This window comes from Aplosporella prunicola (genome assembly GCF_010093885.1).
Source record: "Aplosporella prunicola CBS 121167 unplaced genomic scaffold K452scaffold_29, whole genome shotgun sequence".
NCBI lineage: Eukaryota > Fungi > Ascomycota > Dothideomycetes > Botryosphaeriales > Aplosporellaceae > Aplosporella > Aplosporella prunicola.
Genome location: NW_022983557.1, coordinates 128,725 through 146,761, shown reverse-complemented (window position 1 = coordinate 146,761; position 18,037 = coordinate 128,725). Strand labels below are relative to the sequence as shown.

The following is an 18,037-nucleotide window of genomic DNA, read 5'->3' as shown; positions in this document are numbered from 1 at the left end:
CGTGACTCTATGGTTTCAAGCCTCTACTGTCATTGTACACGACGGAGGAGCGTTCGTTCACGCCTACGCCGAGAGCTAGAAGGTCGGTGTGAAGCCTCACCACGCCATATTGCTGCAGCTAGCGTTACTTTTTTGAAGCACACTTCCCAAGCCATCTCAATAGAGACTACAGGAAGATTGCATGCCGGGATGAGGGATGTCTCGAGCCTGCGGGGACACTGCTTGCTGTGTAATAGTGGATTGGGACCTTTGAGCGCAGCCGCGGGCTCTTGCTCAGGTGGTAGCGACAGCTGCTCCTGCAGTCGCCTGATGAGTGACATCTTCTCGCAGTTGCTAGAGTTGACTAGTCGAGCTTGTGCGGAGCCTCTAGTCCGCCATGACCGTGGACAAATATTGAAGCGGAGAACGCCTATGACTGCTAAAAAGAATCCTGCCTCGTCAGTAAAAACGGCATCGCCCCACGTGCCCGTCGTCTGTCAACCACTGTTGCCGCGGATGACCCCGGAGGGATGTGGGTCTCGACCGCCAGCTGCATCAAATGAGTGTGGGCATGCCGCAGGCTTCTTTGATCGTCGATCATGATACCGTTTATGCAGAGTCCTGGGTGTCCCGACTAAGACCTGTAGGGGCACGGCCGAGGCATGCTATCGCTTGGCTCCATCTGTACAAGTAATTGCTTATCCGCTCAACCGAAGCGCCTATGCAGCATCAACCATGGCTGGTCGTGGCGCAGCGAGAGTGTCGCGAATGGGCATCCAATACGAGTACGTATTTGGAATACAACAAGCGCATTCGTTGGGTGGAGTTGGTGGCCATCGACATATTACCTCCCAATGGCTGTGATGACACTGTTCGTGGTAGGCTGCCAAGATCCTATCGAGGAAGATTACTGTTGAGGTGTTGACAAGAAAGGAACTAATGGCTTGATGAATGGCAAGAGAAAAGCTGCTCAATACTCGTCAGATCGAGGAGGCTGGTGTCTATCATCCGAACCACGCAAGCCGTCGGGATTGCCATTCTGAGGCTTAAGTCCAGAGAGTACGTAGCCTGTCTACGCAGTGAGCATTAGGTGATCCAATGAGACACAGAAACTAATAAGAAAAACGCATATAGCTCATATTCGTTGTCTTGATTGGCCTCGACATGTCTCCATAGACAGTGGACCCTAATTCCCATAGGTATGATATATGTCGTCAAGCCGCGTTAGGGCAAACAACAATGTTCCGCGAAGGAGCTTGGCGGATGCAGCTTTTTATCCCCCGGTCCCGATTTGGAGACTGTTGTGGAACATGAGCCCAGAATTGGTCCCTTGCAAGGATTATATGCTCGGAAGTGGGGAGCTGAAAATTTCAAAGGCCATGTCTTTCTGGAAGCGAGAGCGTAGTATGGGTGGGTCAAATGCGGGCAAAAAGAAACTAGTACGAATTACCTACTGCAGATATTGTGGATTTGCCTCGTTCGAATTGACCCATGCCCTCTTATCGTCTGATCGTCAACTGGCATATGTTGAGCAGAAAAGACGAGGAAAGACAAGCTCCGGCTACAAAGAGCCCGCACGACTGGATGAGCTAAAAACCGAGCTAGCTGTGCCTTGAAGATCGGAATTTTCTCTGGTCGAATCCTCATGTGGCATGCCCGACTCGGCAACATGTCCGACCCGGCAACGGTCCGTACCGTCTTCCCCGGATTGATTTACGCCAGCCACAATACAGGCTAACGCAGTAGCTGTCTCGGAGGTGCTGGATGAGTCGAGGCTTGTAGCGCGTGCAGGAGGCGCTGTCACGCCACGGTAGTCAGCCACATTCAGGCAGGTTATGTGTGGAACGGGTGGTGCGAGTCGGTACAGCTATCGACAGATCCCTGGCCATCAGTGAGATCTGGGGGATGATCAAACAGAAGCAAGATGCTATGGTTCGCAGTGGCTTGAGATCTCATGAGAGGCGGGGGATGCAGAGGCATCAAAACCAAGTAGCGCATAAATGAAAGACTGCATGACCAACACTCACCGCCAAAGCAAATTAGAAAATGACGTGGTTTCAGGCTTTAGACGCATTCTACCACGTGTAGCGGCAGGAATGTCCTTGTCACACTTGTTGATGTGGCTTTCTGGTCGTCTGCCTTTGGCGCTAACAGTGGCTGATGTGCGATTGTAGTCTGCATCAAGATCGAACCACCCAAGACCCGTATCGCGTTCAATGGCCGTCGATGCGAGTGCCTTGCCGTCGGCCACTCCGTGGCGGACCGTTGATGGAGTAGGGTGGTTTCTCAGGTTTGGATTGTTGGTGATGGAAGGATACTGTACTTGGCCTGCTGGAGCCGGCTCGCTTCGAGGCCACCGCCTGCCCTGCTGCCCATCCCCAATCTACGAACCATCCCCGCATGTCAATCCTTGACGATCATCGTGCATATCCGCACCTCTTCTGCCTGTTCCGCTCGAATGCTTTCAAATCATTATGCTTCTTCATTTCTGATTTGACCATTGAGAGTGATTTACTACATCGACGAAGGGATTTCTTTTTGGTACGAGACGCCACACCATCGTGCAATAACCAATGGATGACCCAGCCGAAGATCCGCTAGACGAAGTAGGAAGCAGTTAGCGTTTGCCTGAGCGCTTGGGAAAAAGAAACGACAGATGGTCCCAGTATCACGCCCTTTTCCGGTTCTTCCCCTTGTTCTGGCCCCCGAAATATCCGCACCCCCTGCAGGCAGCGCTTGCATCAAGCTGCATGCCACGAAAGTAAAAGAGCACTGTGGCAAATCCTGGAGACAAACTCCTTCTTGATGCCTTGCTGAAGCAGGCGATGCTTGCTGCCGTCTGACCAAGCCTCGTCTCACTTGGTCAGACAGAACTCGATCCTGCAACGCACGGCTTGAAGCTGAGCTGTTCTACCCTTGACCGTTGCCTCCAGTACAGCTCTCAGCTTCATCACACTAAGACACGGGAAAGTTCAGCTGCTTCTAGTGTAGGTGTGCGTGGTTCTCTCAACCTGGGATCTAGGCAGGAGACCACTGGACCCTCCACGGAGGGTTGCTCACAATGATCGCAATATTCCTTTGACATATTTCTGAACATCATTTCTATCTCTACGGGAGTTCGAGAGAGCAAAACGACTGATTATACATATACAAATTTATCAAACTCCGATGGTTATGGAGTTGGAAAAGCCAGGTACCTAACCCTTCAGATGTTACCAAGCGAAATACATCTCAGTCTTCTCTAGCAGTGCCATTTGGAGGATATCTTGGACTTAACTTCACGTCTTTGAACCATCTTTAGGGTGCTGGGATCTTAGTTACGAGGCCACGTCGAACTGACTTCGCCATGAGATACATCTTTGACTCTAGATACCGCCGCATCGCCTCTGGGAATTCTCTACACCAGGGTCTTTTGAAGCTAGGTAGCCGTGTCCCTGCTTATACTCAGGTAAATCGCTCTTGATGCTACGCAGAAGACTGAAAGGTTGGATATGAACATGTCCAAAGAGTTTGCTAATCAGCTATTCATTACAACCGTTTGGACAACGGTTGAAAGCTACTAACTGAGTTGATGTTTCCGAGTCTTCATCGCGATTATTATGAACATACTCAATCATGGATTGGGACTTTCTGGAGAACAGTTTCCTAGAGAGACAAAGGAATATCTAAGAAAAGGTATCTTATAAATCTACCACCTTCGTTGATAGATTCTCAGCTGATAAGTCAACAGTTCTCATGAAAACTTCCAACTCGGTTTATCATGTACACAGCCAAACTACAAACACCGATCGACAACGTACCTGCGCAAGCGGCGTTTGTCCGACCAACGGAACACCACGGCATATATTTTGCGAGATATAGGAGACCTTGATGATAACACGACGTCGTCAACTTGTACCGCGACGTCATACACGGCGGTTCTATTCTGGGCTGAATATTTTTGAAGCGATGTAAGCTGACCCATAGACATTTGTCCATGAATCATGTCTTACCAACTCTGATCTTCAAGTTACCTTGTCTCGTGTTCGGCATGTTGATGGGTTACTGAACAACTGCCGGAAAAAGCTCCGAAACTCGATTATGCTGTGAACGTCGAGACAAGCCTTTGTGGGACGCGGGCGCTAACTAAATCCAGGGGAAGCACGACACTGCGATCTGGCGTTTAACCTCACGCTTGTTGCTCATGCGACCAGGATCATGCCAGGACCTTATAGGGCGTCTTCAACTTCATTCGCCATACTTCCCTTGCCATCGCGTGCTGATTTTACACCAACCAAACACGACGTAAGACACTGAATTACACCACGAGCGAAAGTGAGGTACTCCAGTAATTCTGGACTTAGGTGGTTTTGCAACCTAAGTATATAGCCGATGAGGAAGGCTTTGCTACCTGCCATTTTCTCCTATCTATTTCAACCCGTAAGATAAATGATTGCTCTGGAGTAGATGGAGAATCAACTTAATTTTGTCTTTATTTTTCCAGACCGAAGCTGTTTCCAAATTGTGGTGCCATTGCTTTCGAAGATTTATTGTCCTCATCTTGATAATAAACTTGCTTCCCATCATCCTTGATCAATATCGGAATTCTCGGTAATAAAGCTGCCTCTGTCGTCTCTTGTCTCGTTCTATAATAACATGCGCATCGGCTTGTAATAAACTGTGAAGCCAGCTCGAAATTCATTGAGGAATTCACTGCCGACTACCACGACATGTATTTGCTGGAACTGATCCGACTCCGCTACTGCAGGGCGCCGGTGATCCTGAAGACTCAGTACAGGACTCACCAAGAGATTTGGGCTTACCGACCCAAATCTGTGTCTTTACTTCACAGCCCTTCTGGATTTCGAGTCTCGCGGTCCGATCCCAGCCTTGCCCGGCGATGACAAACATCGTGAGAGGATGTTGACTAATAGTATCAGGATAACTCAGAAGTAGCTGACATCGCTGGCGGTACGGGTGGTCAACCGTCCACTAATGCGTCCAAGATACGCATACACATGAAGTGTAACACCGATTTTGTTCCATTCTTCTCTTCTGACGTCTTGAGCCCAGCAGGAATAGTAAACTTGAACCTAATTGGGACGAAATGCTGATAGAATTTCAGATTGAAATCAGCAGTTTATTCCGGTAAGACACTTACCCTCCTATGCAAAGAAAATAGTTTCAGGTGTCTGGTGCACAAAACAGTAGGTCCCGCGAGTTAATATGAACAATGTTTGATTTAGGGGAAACCTTCGGGTAGTCAGTAGCCAATGCCGTAGTTATAGCCTGTTCACTGATTTCTCGAAAAGTCACCCAAGACCCGATTTGGTAAAGGGCTGGAGATCCTTGTTCGGTGTGACGAACGCTGTCCCTCCATGGCGGCTTTTCGGATAGGAAGTTCGAACAGATTGAGACGCAGAAATCTATTGCCGGCTCCCGTAATGTACACTCGGCATCCGCTATGCTCTGAAACCATCACCGCTTCTTACAGCCCTTCTCTGAGCCAAAATCTATTCCTCCTCATCGGCGAACTCAGCGCGACCCTCCTTGGAGTTCAGGTACTCGTTCCTACGCATCGTCAGCCATTTCCAGCCTTATTCCTTAAGTTTATGAGACACCCACCTCTCAATTGCCCACGCCATGGTCGAGTAGCCGATGACCATGGGAACGGCCCAGTAGAGGACCTGCTGGCGAGTGCGGCGCCAGGTGTTGAAGATGGCATTGTGGAAGGCACCACCCATAGCGCGCTGGCGGTTGTTGGACAGCGCGTAGGAGGTGACGCCCTTCTGCGGAGGGGAGCCTGTGGACTGCATGAGTGATTGCTCGCCATCGGGGGTGTGGAAGCCGGCGTGCGATCAAGCGCGGGATGCGCGCATCGGCCATTGGAGGCAGCGGAGGACTTCACGGGGAGGGATTCATACCAAGGCTTCCCCACCAGCCCATGTACCTGCAAGAAACAACATGTCAACGCATTGCTCCGAGATATCGGGGATCCGGCAGTAGATGGAATTGCCGGGGAGAATGGCAGGTCGCGGGGAGCACGTACTGGCCGGGCATCTTTTCGCCGCCGCCACCCATTGTGTCGATATTGATTCGAAGGTTGGAAAAGGGAGGGGAGATTGGGGTCGAGGGCTGTTGGTGGTGGTGCGGGCTCGGTCGGTCGCTGGCAAGCTGGAGGTTCTTCGAGACGTTGTTCGCCGAATGGCAGCGCGGATGAACCAATCCAGTCTTGGCGTCACGTGCGGCGCCGAACTTGCCCGAAAAGTGCTATCGAAGACCAGAGCTCCGGCCGACGAAGGCGATCGAGAACCTTAGAGCATCCCATCACCAGCTGCCCTCCCGCCCCTCCGCCCACCCCCGTCTGCGCAGTGCCACCGCCATGGCGAACGCTCTCAACACCCTCTACAAGTGGGCCGTCCCCGCCGCCATCGGCTGGGCCGGTGTCCAAGCTTCCATATACGATGTGAAGGGCGGCACCAGAGCTGTCATCTTCGACAGGTTATCCGGTGTCAGAGAAACCGTCATCAACGAGGGCACTCACTTCCTCGTCCCGTGGTTGCAGAAGAGCATCATCTACGATGTGCGCACCAAGCCGAGAAACATCTCCACCACCACCGGTAGCAAGGACCTGCAGATGGTGAGCTTGACGCTCAGAGTCCTGCACAGGCCCGAGGTCAAGATGCTGCCTAAGATCTACCAGGTATGTTGCCTCCATACTGGCAATGCGCTTCCGCTGCATGTGCTCGCCGTAGTGGCGCCACTTTACCCGTCATGGACACCACTAACGCATGCGCCTCTAGAACCTTGGCCAAGACTACGACGAGCGTGTCCTTCCCTCCATTGGTAACGAAGTGCTCAAGGCCATTGTCGCTCAGTTCGACGCCGCCGAGCTCATCACTCAGCGTGAAGCCGTCTCTAACCGCATCCGGTCCGAGCTGCTCAAGCGCGCGCAGGAGTTTAACATCGCCCTCGAGGATGTTTCGATTACGCACATGACCTTCGGTAAGGAGTTCACGCGCGCCGTTGAGGAGAAGCAGATCGCGCAACAGGAGGCTGAGCGTGCCCGTTTCATCGTCGAGAAGGCCGAGCAGGAGCGTCAAGCCAACGTTATCCGCGCGGAAGGTGAAGCCGAAGCCGCCGACACTATCAGCAAGGCTGTCGCCAAGTCTGGTGACGGTCTCATCCAGATCAGACGTATCGAGACGCAGAGGGAGATTGCCCAGATGCTGGCCAACAACCCGCAGGTCACCTACCTGCCGGGCGGCAGCAAGGGCGAGGGCGGATCTGGCAGCGGCAACTTCCTTTTGGGTCTCAGGTCATGATGCGGCGGTAAAAAGAAGTAATATGGAAATACCACACAATGTCAATGTGGTGTGAGTTGGGCGTATGAAACTTAGCGGATATCTTCACTGTAAGCCTAGAGAATGCATTCTCCACTTTCGACGGCATCAAACTCCCAGGTTTGATTTCCCAGTGAAATCGTGACAACTTTGTTGCCATTGATTTGCATGATTTGGAGTCATGCTTTGATTGGCAATAAACGGACAGCTTCGCACCGATCACCGCTAGCTAAGAGCCGCATAACGGTCTTCCCCGGATCTTCGTAGATCTATTCTAAAATAGGAAATCCGCACGACTGACGTCAACATCGACACATAGCAGGTCCTACATTCCAACTTCGTGCTTATCTGCCCCTTGATATCTTTCACTGTCTTCCACATCATAATATCTGCGCTTTTGCTCCCAAATATCTATCAATCCTGCTCTCCCCTTAAACAGCTATCTGAAACTGACATCCGCTTCCTTGACCTACAACTACATCATGGCCGTCAAGCTTACCGGAAGCTGCTACTGCAGAAATCTCGAGTACGAGGTTAACCTCGACTCGACAGAGGATGCACGCACATCGTTATGTCACTGCAAGAACTGCAAAGTAAGTGCATGCTACAATGTCTCATTCACTGTACTATCTAGTTCTTTTCAAACTCCCAATCGATTGGGCCACTGTCACTCAGTATCATGGAATGAAATGTGCTTACATGCGATACCAGAAAGCCTTCGGCACGAACTACGGCCTCACGGCCAAGCTGCCCAAAGACGCGTTCAAGTACACCAAAGGCACGCCCAAGGAGCACGCAGCCGACAACGGCTCGGGCACAGTGCTGTACCGCGAGTTCTGCGATACCTGCGGAAGCTTCATCCTAGAATACGGAGTAAGTCCTCACCAAACCTTCCCTATCATGCATTGATCTTCCAGTCCACTTCAGTGTTCCTTTTCCGTCTTGACTTCTCCGGCATATATTATGTTACAGTGTTAACAATCCGTAATCACAGGAACCTGCAAAACCCCACTTCCGCTATATCTGCGTTGGCAGCCTTGATGATCCTGAGGCTCTGCCTCCAAAGGGCGAGTTCTTCTGCCGTAGTCGCCAGAGCTGGATGCCTGAGGTGCCGAGTAAGCATGCCGTCCGCGCGCAGTTGTGAGCGCTGATTTGAGGGGGATGGGTGGAGTTGCTAACTGCGCGCAGACACGTTCCAGAAGAAAGAGATCAAGGAGTAGGTGTTGTATAGAGCCCTTTGGGTGGGGTAAGCGTCGGTGTTGGTGGTGGTGGCGGGTCTGTTTGTGGAGATGGAGATTTTGAGGCTGTGCAGTGGAATGGCGTTGTTGAGAGCTGAACAGTAAGGGAATGATGGGAATATTTGATGTGTCTACACGAGTGGGTAAAATCAACCGAAAATTTTGTCCTTTGTAGAAAAATGTCTGTTAGTTGGTTCGGAGTCGGTTGGGAGCATTTGGGTCCAGTTGACAGCACCAACGGTTCATAAATATAAAAATACTATAAGCTGAGGCTGGTGTGTTTCAGACACTTGAGATTTACTTTCTCCATTCCCGTAACTAGTCTTACACACAAAATACAATTAAATCTTTCTTACCCAAATACATCCCCCGCGGGCGGCATGGCATGCATTTGATAGATAAGCTGTCAGACAATAATAGGATTATGCTGTTCTGAATGATCATTTTTCAGACAAATTGATAAAGTATCATAGACGCTCCATTGAGGAATGGACCATCTGGTGATACCGTCCGGGTCCTCGCGTGTCTGTGTCTTCTGTGTTGCTTCGTGTGCCTGTTTAAGCCAATCATTCCATCCACCTGTATCCGGAACAGCCATTCCTGTCCTGGCCCAGCTTGAACCTTGAGTCAGGACAATTGTCTTCCATAATACCTCTGAGAATGTTGTGCAGTAGGAAGTTCTGGGATCTTCAAAAAGCTCTTGCTGAACGGAGTATCCAGAAGTACACCAGTGAATTTTTGACGGTAGCGCTGATGCAATTCCATCCAAAAGCGTCAACGCGGCCTATGCAGCAATGAACGAAAGTTGGAATCTTGTTTGCGCGTTCGCCACGAACACTATGCCGATGCTGATCAGAGTGGAGTAAAGAGCTGCAACATAAAAGTAGGATCGAGCCCCGATCGTATATGAAGTAGTCTCTGAGCTGAAGAATATTTCTTCCGATCTCGTGTACTGCATTTCACAACCACAAATGCCCCCGAAGAATAGTGTATAACAGCATTTTCGCTGGAGATGCTTCCGGTTGTAAGTCTTGTGCCAGCATTGATCTTGCCTTGATTAGCAAGTCCACCAAAGCTTGATGCAAGCGAAAATGCAGTGACTGCAAAGAAGCCCAAACCCGTCTTCGTGCAAGGCCGCCTACACGATAAGTAGGCAAGAGAATAGGGCGCCCAGTAGAGCTAAACTCGCAAAAGGACCGCTGGATTTGAATGAGAGTGGTGCTTTGTCGGTGTCATGCCTGCTGATTCTGATACAATGAACCGCAAAGGAACTTGGCGTCCCTATCCCACTGTTCATAAGGTCAATTTTCGTACTCTGGACAAACAGCTCATAAAACGCACTTTACTTACTTCAAGAAAAACGCTGCGCGCGCTGGAAGCGCCCGTCTATGGAAACCTGTAGAGACCCCCGTTACGTACGCCCAGATACTACCCGGGGATGCTGGTCTAGCGGATGGGAGAAGTCCATGAAGCGAAGGTTGTAGCTGTGGCATCAGACTTAGTTTTGTGTTTGAAAGAGCGCGTGAGCCAAAGGTTGGATGAGTTCCTCCGAGAAAAGGGACTACAACGGCACCCAAGCGCAAGCTCAAACCTCCTAATCCGCCACTGAAAAACGTCGTAGTTTCCATCACTTAAGGATTTGATGATGTTGATGTTGGATTGTAGGTGTGAGAGAAGGAGCAGACATGGAATGAGTGGGCATCGCGCAAATTACGTGAAATGGAAAGAATTGCACGCGGTAGGCAGAATGCCAAGGTTGATTCTGATAACCAAAGCAGGCAGCAATTATGAACCTGGTTGCTAGAAAAAGGTGCCTGCGGGGTAATAACAGGGGATACACACCGTACAAGGGTTACAGACCACGTGCCCTGTAAACCTTGCGAGTATATACATCTCCAGCCTTGCAGATAATTCCAGTCATCAAACCAAATTCCACCCTCTTAACGATTATTCTGCAACGAGGTGTTTAATACGCGTTAACCATTGGGGACTTCAATTGACCACTGTCGCAAACCAGCGGTATCAGCGTGCCTTACTTTTTCGGGACCAATGCTTCAAATGAGACGGTGTCCTGGATGCAGTTCGTGGATCTTATAGAATTCTCTCAAGCTGCCTGATTACCATTGGCCTTTGCGTGTGGACAGCTGTGCACTTGAACATCCCATCCCACAAGACGGCCTCGCGTCAAAAAATGGCGCAAAACTGGTTGGTTAGTATTAGGACTTTTCGCCCCGGAGATGTTAAGATTTCCAGAATATATGTATACGTATATCAACTGACGGTCTCGAAGGTCGCATACACTGCGTGGCGGCAGGCGAGAGACGCATATGCTATTGGTAAAAAGCTTCAAGGGTATCTCTATGGCGACAAATCGACAAAAAGACACCCTTGGACTAGTATGCATGGCTTCTATGCCGTTATGGGTGGTTTCGCCTTCGACACGGAGTTGACGGGACAACGGATAATGCCAGGTGGACGGACCAGACTGACTCACTCCACGTGGAATCGAGTATCGCGAGGCATGACCCGTATCTCATCCCAGATCTAAGCAAGGAAGACATCGAAGATAAAAGTAAAGCCAACGGTCTCGCAAAAATCCTAGTATGCGGTCAAGCACTGTGGTTCTGCGTTCAGTGCATTAATCGCATATGTGCTGGACTCGCAATCAGTCTTCTTGAACTCAACACATTCGGACATTCCATATGTACGCTTCTGATTTACATACTATGGTGGCACAAACCTCTTGATATCAACGAGCCTAGTCTTGTACAAAATCAAAGGATGATGAGGATCTGCGCTCTAATGTACCTGGCCAGCAGCTTAGACGGAGAGTCACCGAAATTCGACTTGTGTCAGCGCCTTCCGACGGTGCAGCTTAGCGGCGCAAATCAGGAGGCTGAGATGAGGGTTGTTATCTACCGAGATCCATTTGAAGGACAAGAAGATCTTCGCGGGGTCTCGCGCATCCGCTATTATCCGAAGCTGGCAAACGAAGCCAGAGACCAGAACAATCTTGAGGTTGTTCCAAAGGATGTGGAGGTAGCGTTAATGAGCAGCTCGGTCATGTCCACACGAAAAAATCAAGAAGAACAAAGCCGCCACTTGAAAAGACATTGAGCTTGAGTAAGGCTTACTTTTCATCCCGACTTTCTTTAGATGCTGATTGTTGTTCTTCAACACAGGGAAATGGAAACGGTAAAACTGTATATGGGACAAACCCTCTTTGGTTTCCGCTACGAGCGTATCGAAGGCAAAGGAATCCCAGCAAAGAACACCGGAGTCCAAAACTTTTCGCACCCTCACGTTTATCTCAGTTTGGCCGACAAGGCACGCTGGAAGTATGCCTCTGAAGCACTCGAGTACGGACTACTAGAAGCCGGATGGGGCGCTGATGAGGTTTTCGTAAAGGGCCAATATATCCGAAATGGTGTGTACGAAGACCGAGGAGATTCTCTTCATGATACTTTATGCGATCGGAACGTGAACTGGCCGTCAGATATCCAGCTCACTCGAATCCGGACAGCAAAACATATTTCCTGGGCATATGCCGGCTTCGTTTTAGCTGGAACCGTTTACGGTGGCCTTCACCTCGTAGCCTGGAATGCTCCATTCGCTTCCTCAGTCGAAAAACTATTGTGGCGCAGTTCAGGCCTTGTACTTGTCCTGTCTGGTCCTGTTTGTGCCCTCGTATTTGTGGTACGAACTTGGTTCAAAGATGGCGTGGAAGAATGGAAGGACGAACCCTTACGTTACCACCGAGCTTTTTTTGTACGGGTGGTTGTAATTGGCTTCCAATCCTGGATTTCCACCAGCTATCATCTGGCTACCTTCTTGCTTGTCCTGTCCGCCTTCTGCTACTTGACAGCGCGGGTGTATCTGGTGGTTGAATGCTTTATCAATATGGCCCACCTACCTGAGGATGTCTTCAAAGTCCCTACCTGGACCCAATATTTCCCACACATTATTTAGTGTTGCACCATCTCAGAGAAAGAGACACGACTTCAGACAGGACTCAGGACCTTACACAGATCAGCTCCACGTAGACTTTCCGCATGAGTAGGAGAAAAATGCTTGATAACAACACCAGTGCTGTATCATCTTGCATGCACGTCCTTGGTATCCTTTCTTACCAAGCCCAAAACCCTGTACCCACCCAGTGCGCCGATCTTGGTCGGATATCGAAGCTTGAAGCGATCTCGCCCCAAGCCGAGTTTCATTCTTGTCTTTCCCCCCACCGTCCATACAAAATATACTTCCGCTTACTACCTCCCTTCTGGACCCTCATATCTCTCAGTCGCAGTGTAAAACCTGATCAAGCTCTCCGCTCCCAGTTTATCGCCTTGCCGAAACAGCTGCGCGATATCGATATTGAGGGGACTGTCCGGCTCAGCGCTCGTCAGCAGCTGGTGCACGCATGTCATGGTCGAGGAGATGGTAAAAGCCGGCGACCACGCCGTCTTCAGCGTGTCAAGGCAAATTTCCCCAGTTTTGAAGTGGACGTTCGGGTGGCATATTGGTGTGACGAATTTTATAATCGGCGCCGTGAGAGGGTAGTTTGGCGGAATATTGATAGTGAGCAACCAGCGCCCATCTACACAGGTCAGCTAGGACTTTGAGAATGTCGCGGATGTCTGTACTTTCGTATGGCGTCCCCGTCGGGCCTTTCATGACAGCGGTCCAGCGCGTCAGCTCGTCATCGCTGACAGGGCCTAGGTGAAGTAGCGCATCGTTCGGGTCAGTCTGATATGTCTGGAGCTCGACTAAGAGGCGCTTGGCCGGTGTTTGAGAGCGGCCTGCCATGGCTAAGAAACGAAGAGAAATCGCGGAAAGCGCTCGAGAAGATAGATCCTCCCAGAGGTATTGATTCGTGGCTCCCGACTATGGGCACGCGTAGGCGCGAATGATGGATGCGCAACCGTTGCGCGGAGCTATGGCCGTATGTTGTGCTTTACCTTTACGTAGTAGGCTTTGCCTCGGTCGTGTGAGATGTCATCCATCGCGTCGGCGTTCGCGAGCGCCGATTCTGGGGAAAAAGCCGTCCGAGCTGGTCCGTGAAGCCAATTCTTCTGACGCGCTCGTGCCCAGCTTCGTCGACACCGCAAACACGACCAGCTACGGACAAAACACACACCTACCATGCCCGCTATCCAGGCATCGCTCTCCGACCTCCACCGCGCCGACGGCTCCGCGACTTATACTCAGGATGGCTACTCGGTCCTGGGCGCCGTGAATGGCCCCATCGAGGTTCAGCGCAGAGACGAGCTGCCAGAGGAGGCTGCCATTGAGGTCAATGTTCGACCGGCGATCGGCGTTGGCAGTAAGACATCCCATGGCGTGGAATAAAGTGTCACAGATAGCTGAAGATATGCTCGCAGGCCCAAAAGAACGTCACCTCGAAACTATCATTCACAGCACGCTGCGGCACATCGTACTCGTGCGGAATTTCCCTCGGACGCTGATTCAGCTCACGCTGCAGGTCCTGAGCATGCCCGAAGGCGATCCGGGGGCAGAGAGAAGCGCCTCGTCTGTACGTCGACGGAATCGTCCATTCATACACCCAGGCACTTCAGCTAACCTGCGCGACCAGTCCATCTCCCTCCTCCCAGCTCTTCTTAACTCTTCTGTCCTCACCCTCCTCTCCGCCAACATCCCTCTGCGCAGCACCTTCACCGCCGTCCTCCTCTGCGTCTCCCCCGACGCCTCCATTATCGCCTCCCCCAACCCCAAGCAGCTCGCTGCAGCCTCGTCCACGCATGTCTTCGCCTTTTCAGGCGCGCGCGACCTGCTGCTCGCCGAAAGCGAGGGTGCTTGCGACATGGATACGTGGAACGCACTGCACGATACCGCGCAGCGACTATGCTGCAATGTGGAGACTGCAGAAGGCGAGACGGGCATGGAGGTCGATGTACCCGCGGACAATCTGCTTGCACGCGTGAAAGAGGCTGTTAGGCAGAAGATTGAGCGGGACCAAGCGTGGAAAGAGGCGTCTTGAAGCCTTGTCGAAGCGCAGAAGGTTCGTAGCCTAGACCGACTGGACGACGACATAGAGCGTGATGATAAGCAGTATGGGCGCCTCATGGCTTTCAAATGAGAAGCCTGGTCATGCCTGCATTTATTTGCAGCGGAGCGACAAGGTTCCGTTTGCCTGAAACAGTTGACCGGCATCATCTGCGGGTAGGCATCTAAGTACTGAAAGAAGGCTTAGTGTGCGCCTTAATGGCCAAGCGCACATGGCTTAGTAGTACAGGCAAGGCTGTTTGGAAAGCCGCACGCGAGAATCTAGAGGGCGGAGCACATGCTGACTGCATAACATGATAGAGTCACACAGTGAGGGGTTAGCAAGCGGTTCTGGGTGCCGTGCAGGCGATATGTACGACGACAGATAGACTGGTCAGTCGTGTCACCACTGGATTCCTGGACTCGTTTAAACACATTAGAGCCACCATGCACCAGGACCAATATTGACGGACCCAATCTTCGAAGTAGTAATCGGTGTTGATTTTAACGTCTAAAGCCAATAACGCCATTCCATGCCGATAAATGCAATAAATATCACCCTCCAATGTCATTTACGCCCAAAAATGCGTGTCTAATTGATAACATGTGCCAGCTTCATCGAACATTGCCCAGAGAGCGTAGATGGAAGGGACATTTTGTCCCAAATCAGATGACAATAACTTGAAATACCGCTGAAACGCTTCAACTACAATGATGTTCATGTGTACGGATTTCGTAAGGACAAGGTTCGTGTGTAAGTGTCGTGAGGTCGTCGTGCGTTGCGTCCGTTAGAATAGTGTTCGAAGGCGTTGACAGAGGTCGGGTCGTAAATGAGGGGTATCCAATTGGTGCAAGTATCCACGAGAAGTCCAAATAAAGTAACAGATCATTCAGGTAACAAACAAAGGTCGAGTGGATCCGATAGCTTGCGATAGACGGTATTCCTACGAGTGGCGTGAGATTGAAGCAGTTGTCGATGCGGCCTGTTTGTGCTGATTGTACATGTCCTTAACTGCTGCGGTAGGATTCCTATTGAGAGGTCCGTCAGGCCGACTGCTGGTTGATGTAGCGGGAGTATCAGGAGCGTATGCCACGGGTGTCTCCGGGGCATGTTCCATAGGAGTATCAGGAGCTTTGAAGTCCGGATTATTTAAGTATTTCCCCAAGTTTCCTTGTGGATTCCAGTCCGGGACCTTGTATTCTGTCATGTCGTCCGTGTGGTTGTAATATGCGACCGGGTGTCCTCTGTTGGAAGCCTTGACCGCGTCCGAGGCAGCCCTGAGCCAGGCATTCCAACCGGCAGTATCAGGAGCAGCGCCACCTAGACGCACCCAGCCAATTTCCCCTTTAGTGGCAACAATGACCTTCCATAGAGCTTCTGTAAAAGTTTTGTTGTGATCCGTAAAGTGCTTGTCGCTCTTATCACACGTACTCAAGCGTGCTTTGTGAACCTCGAAAGCGGACGTGTCCCAATGAAGCCTGGCAGGGAAGGCTGCCACGATCCAGTATGCGGCGTTGAGTATCATGTACGCCGCGGCGAAGCAGGTTTGCGTTCTGACCCGGCAATTGGCGAGACAAATGACGCCAGCCATCAGCAACATCGAGCCTGCTAGTGAAAGGAGGCGATATATGTGTTGGTGTTCGATAAGGTATTCGATGTTCTCTGGTGCAAAGAATATTTCCCGGGCTATGTCCTCGTCGCACTCAACGACCAGGAAACTTCCTTTGGGGTGACGGATCACCACATCTCCTTGAGGAACCTCTCCTTCGGTGTACCTTCGTGGCAATTTAAGCGTCCAATAGTTGCCTAATCCAATGATGGTTGACAGGAGAGACAGCGAGCAAACGGAGATGATGGCCATCCCATCTTCCCATATTATCGAAAGGACCAGTATGGCAATCGAACAAGCACAACCGAGCAAGTTATTGATCGTAAGATAGCTCTTGACCCGAGCTTTGACAATGGGGGCTTTGCCTTTTTCCTTCCGGGTAACCTTAACGCAACGGACATCATATTCCTTCATAGAACTTGGCTGTCTTTATGATATTAGCAACCAGAAAAGCTCTCAGCAAAGTTAGACAGATTCCTTACAGCACTATGTGTCCAATATGGTTTAACTGATCCCTATGGTTACCAGAGACAACGCTGGTCACATATCCTTCTTCTTGGTCCAATTTTGTTGGCCGAGAGGGACGCAGTAAAGCTTGCGGCGCAGGAAGAAGCCTAGGAAGGAAGATCCATTTTGAGAGGGTAGAGACTTGAGCGTTTGCTAGGACGGAACCTTCTCCAAGGATTGCCAGGAAACCGACGATATCAAGCTGGAGATTGGTAAAATTGGGTATCGTGCTGAAGAAATCTCCATGTGGTGAATCGTCAGAATTGTTCCCTTGTGACGACATTGTTTACTCCAGTAGAGTAACGGGAATGCTAGCTGGAGACGGAAAGGGCTGGGCGGGCTCGGGCCGTATATAAACAAGTGCGCCTTGGAGAGAGCCTCAGGTGGCGATTGTCAAGCCATGAGCGAGGCGGCGTCTGGATATTGTCTAAGCAAACATGAGAAGACAGCGGAAGGCTGAGTAGTTTTCGATGCGGCGCGATTCAGCCCCCACACTGAGCTGGCTAATTGATCTGCGCTTGTTGCATGTCTAGCCGCCGAACGGGCGGCTGCACGAGCAGGCTTCATGCGACCGACCGACGTCAGCAAACCCTCAAGAAACAACACCGTCCCCGCGAAACGGAGGAGACAACGCGCTTACCAGCATCAGCAAACATTGCCTGGTGCGGCTCTCGCAAGGTGGCATCCAGAAAACTCAGCTCCAGGCTGCATCGCGCTCGGTTGATCGACGGCAGAGGCCTCACTCAGAGACGTGCGCTCTTACCTCTCTGACGCCCTGCCCCCTCTTCAATGCCATCCCTCCTCCCATCACGGCACCATCTAGCGGCAACCCCACACTCGGAACGGACAGAGTACCTACCTAGAAGCTGTGCCGATAGCCGGTGCTCAACCCTAATCTGTGAGTATACCAAGCTTTCTTCGTTTGCCGGATGTCATCCTTCGGGCCGCAAGGCTGAACAAAACACTTTCCTCGTGACCACTGCGCCCGCAGGCACCTGACCCTTGTCAGAAGCTAGCTTAGGCTGTCTTTTTTCATTGATCACCTTCCTTTACCCGTTTGTTTCCCGCTGCTGGTGACAGCACACACTGTTTGCTGTCGTTGGCTACACCATCAGCCATCAGCAATAAAACGCCAAGGGGGGCGCAGCAAGTGCGACTGCCTAGGCGGTAATAAGCCCCTCTTCTTGCCTCCACTTCAGAACATTTTCAATATCTTTTACACGGCAAGGCTGACTTGGTGCAAGGCGGCCTGCTGCGGATCCTGTCTTCCTCCGTGCGGGGATTATCAGTGTGTTACTGTGTCCTTGTCACACAGGGCTGTGCACAGCCTGCCTTCTCGGCCCCCTGGTCTCAAGCTTTCACTTCACTGGGCGCATACTTATTT

The 18,037-nt window shown here is 51.1% G+C and overlaps 10 protein-coding genes across 10 annotated transcripts; 5 read left to right on the top strand and 5 right to left on the bottom strand.

Moving 5' to 3' along the window:
• Nucleotides 1-5,345: 5,345 nt before the first annotated feature.
• K452DRAFT_291544 (uncharacterized protein) lies at nt 5,346-6,091 on the bottom strand. Its single transcript, XM_033541199.1, has 4 exons — nt 6,008-6,091; nt 5,883-5,908; nt 5,584-5,761; nt 5,346-5,529 (listed from the first exon to the last, which is right to left on the bottom strand). Exons 1-4 carry the CDS (start codon nt 6,037-6,039, stop codon nt 5,472-5,474), a joined length of 294 nt encoding a protein of 97 aa, XP_033393216.1. The 5' UTR covers nt 6,040-6,091; the 3' UTR covers nt 5,346-5,471.
• A 249-nt stretch (nt 6,092-6,340) lies between these two features.
• On the top strand, nt 6,341-7,603 carry K452DRAFT_257566 (uncharacterized protein; the record flags this gene model as incomplete). The annotated part of the gene is made up of 2 exons (XM_033538439.1): nt 6,341-6,661; nt 6,762-7,603. The coding sequence occupies 2 exons, from the start codon at nt 6,341-6,343 to the stop codon at nt 7,281-7,283; spliced, it is 843 nt and encodes a 280-aa protein (XP_033393215.1). The 3' UTR covers nt 7,284-7,603.
• Nucleotides 7,604-7,750: 147 nt separating this feature from the next.
• K452DRAFT_353495 (uncharacterized protein) lies at nt 7,751-8,521 on the top strand (the record flags this gene model as incomplete). The annotated part of the gene is made up of 4 exons (XM_033545829.1): nt 7,751-7,894; nt 8,013-8,174; nt 8,296-8,416; nt 8,490-8,521. The coding sequence occupies exons 1-4, from the start codon at nt 7,784-7,786 to the stop codon at nt 8,519-8,521; spliced, it is 426 nt and encodes a 141-aa protein (XP_033393214.1). The 5' UTR covers nt 7,751-7,783.
• Nucleotides 8,522-8,939: 418 nt separating this feature from the next.
• On the bottom strand, nt 8,940-9,664 carry K452DRAFT_340229 (uncharacterized protein; the record flags this gene model as incomplete). The annotated part of the gene is made up of 1 exon (XM_033545335.1): nt 8,940-9,664. A coding segment is annotated over one exon (273 nt), but the record flags the coding sequence as incomplete, so codon positions are not given.
• On the bottom strand, nt 8,946-9,299 carry K452DRAFT_235804 (uncharacterized protein; the record flags this gene model as incomplete). The annotated part of the gene is made up of 1 exon (XM_033537463.1): nt 8,946-9,299. A coding segment is annotated over one exon (354 nt), but the record flags the coding sequence as incomplete, so codon positions are not given.
• Nucleotides 9,665-10,598: 934 nt separating the features above from the next.
• On the top strand, nt 10,599-11,322 carry K452DRAFT_291542 (uncharacterized protein). Its single transcript, XM_033541198.1, has 2 exons — nt 10,599-10,748; nt 10,830-11,322. Exons 1-2 carry the CDS (start codon nt 10,731-10,733, stop codon nt 11,085-11,087), a joined length of 276 nt encoding a protein of 91 aa, XP_033393211.1. The 5' UTR covers nt 10,599-10,730; the 3' UTR covers nt 11,088-11,322.
• Nucleotides 11,323-11,577: 255 nt separating this feature from the next.
• K452DRAFT_361857 (uncharacterized protein) lies at nt 11,578-12,508 on the top strand (the record flags this gene model as incomplete). Its single annotated transcript, XM_033546454.1, has 2 exons — nt 11,578-11,662; nt 11,722-12,508. Exon 2 carries the CDS (start codon nt 11,726-11,728, stop codon nt 12,506-12,508), a length of 783 nt encoding a protein of 260 aa, XP_033393210.1. The 5' UTR covers nt 11,578-11,662; nt 11,722-11,725.
• On the bottom strand, nt 12,472-13,493 carry K452DRAFT_257560 (uncharacterized protein). Its single transcript, XM_033538438.1, has 2 exons — nt 13,177-13,493; nt 12,472-13,130 (listed from the first exon to the last, which is right to left on the bottom strand). The coding sequence occupies exons 1-2, from the start codon at nt 13,337-13,339 to the stop codon at nt 12,802-12,804; spliced, it is 492 nt and encodes a 163-aa protein (XP_033393209.1). The 5' UTR covers nt 13,340-13,493; the 3' UTR covers nt 12,472-12,801.
• Nucleotides 13,494-13,675: 182 nt separating this feature from the next.
• K452DRAFT_301889 (uncharacterized protein) lies at nt 13,676-14,531 on the top strand (the record flags this gene model as incomplete). The annotated part of the gene is made up of 3 exons (XM_033542510.1): nt 13,676-13,856; nt 13,915-14,066; nt 14,127-14,531. The coding sequence occupies 3 exons, from the start codon at nt 13,676-13,678 to the stop codon at nt 14,529-14,531; spliced, it is 738 nt and encodes a 245-aa protein (XP_033393208.1).
• Nucleotides 14,532-15,294: 763 nt separating this feature from the next.
• K452DRAFT_101595 (uncharacterized protein) lies at nt 15,295-17,057 on the bottom strand. Its single transcript, XM_033534909.1, has 2 exons — nt 16,629-17,057; nt 15,295-16,573 (listed from the first exon to the last, which is right to left on the bottom strand). Exons 1-2 carry the CDS (start codon nt 16,934-16,936, stop codon nt 15,481-15,483), a joined length of 1,401 nt encoding a protein of 466 aa, XP_033393207.1. The 5' UTR covers nt 16,937-17,057; the 3' UTR covers nt 15,295-15,480.
• Between the last annotated feature and the right edge of the window lie 980 nt (nt 17,058-18,037).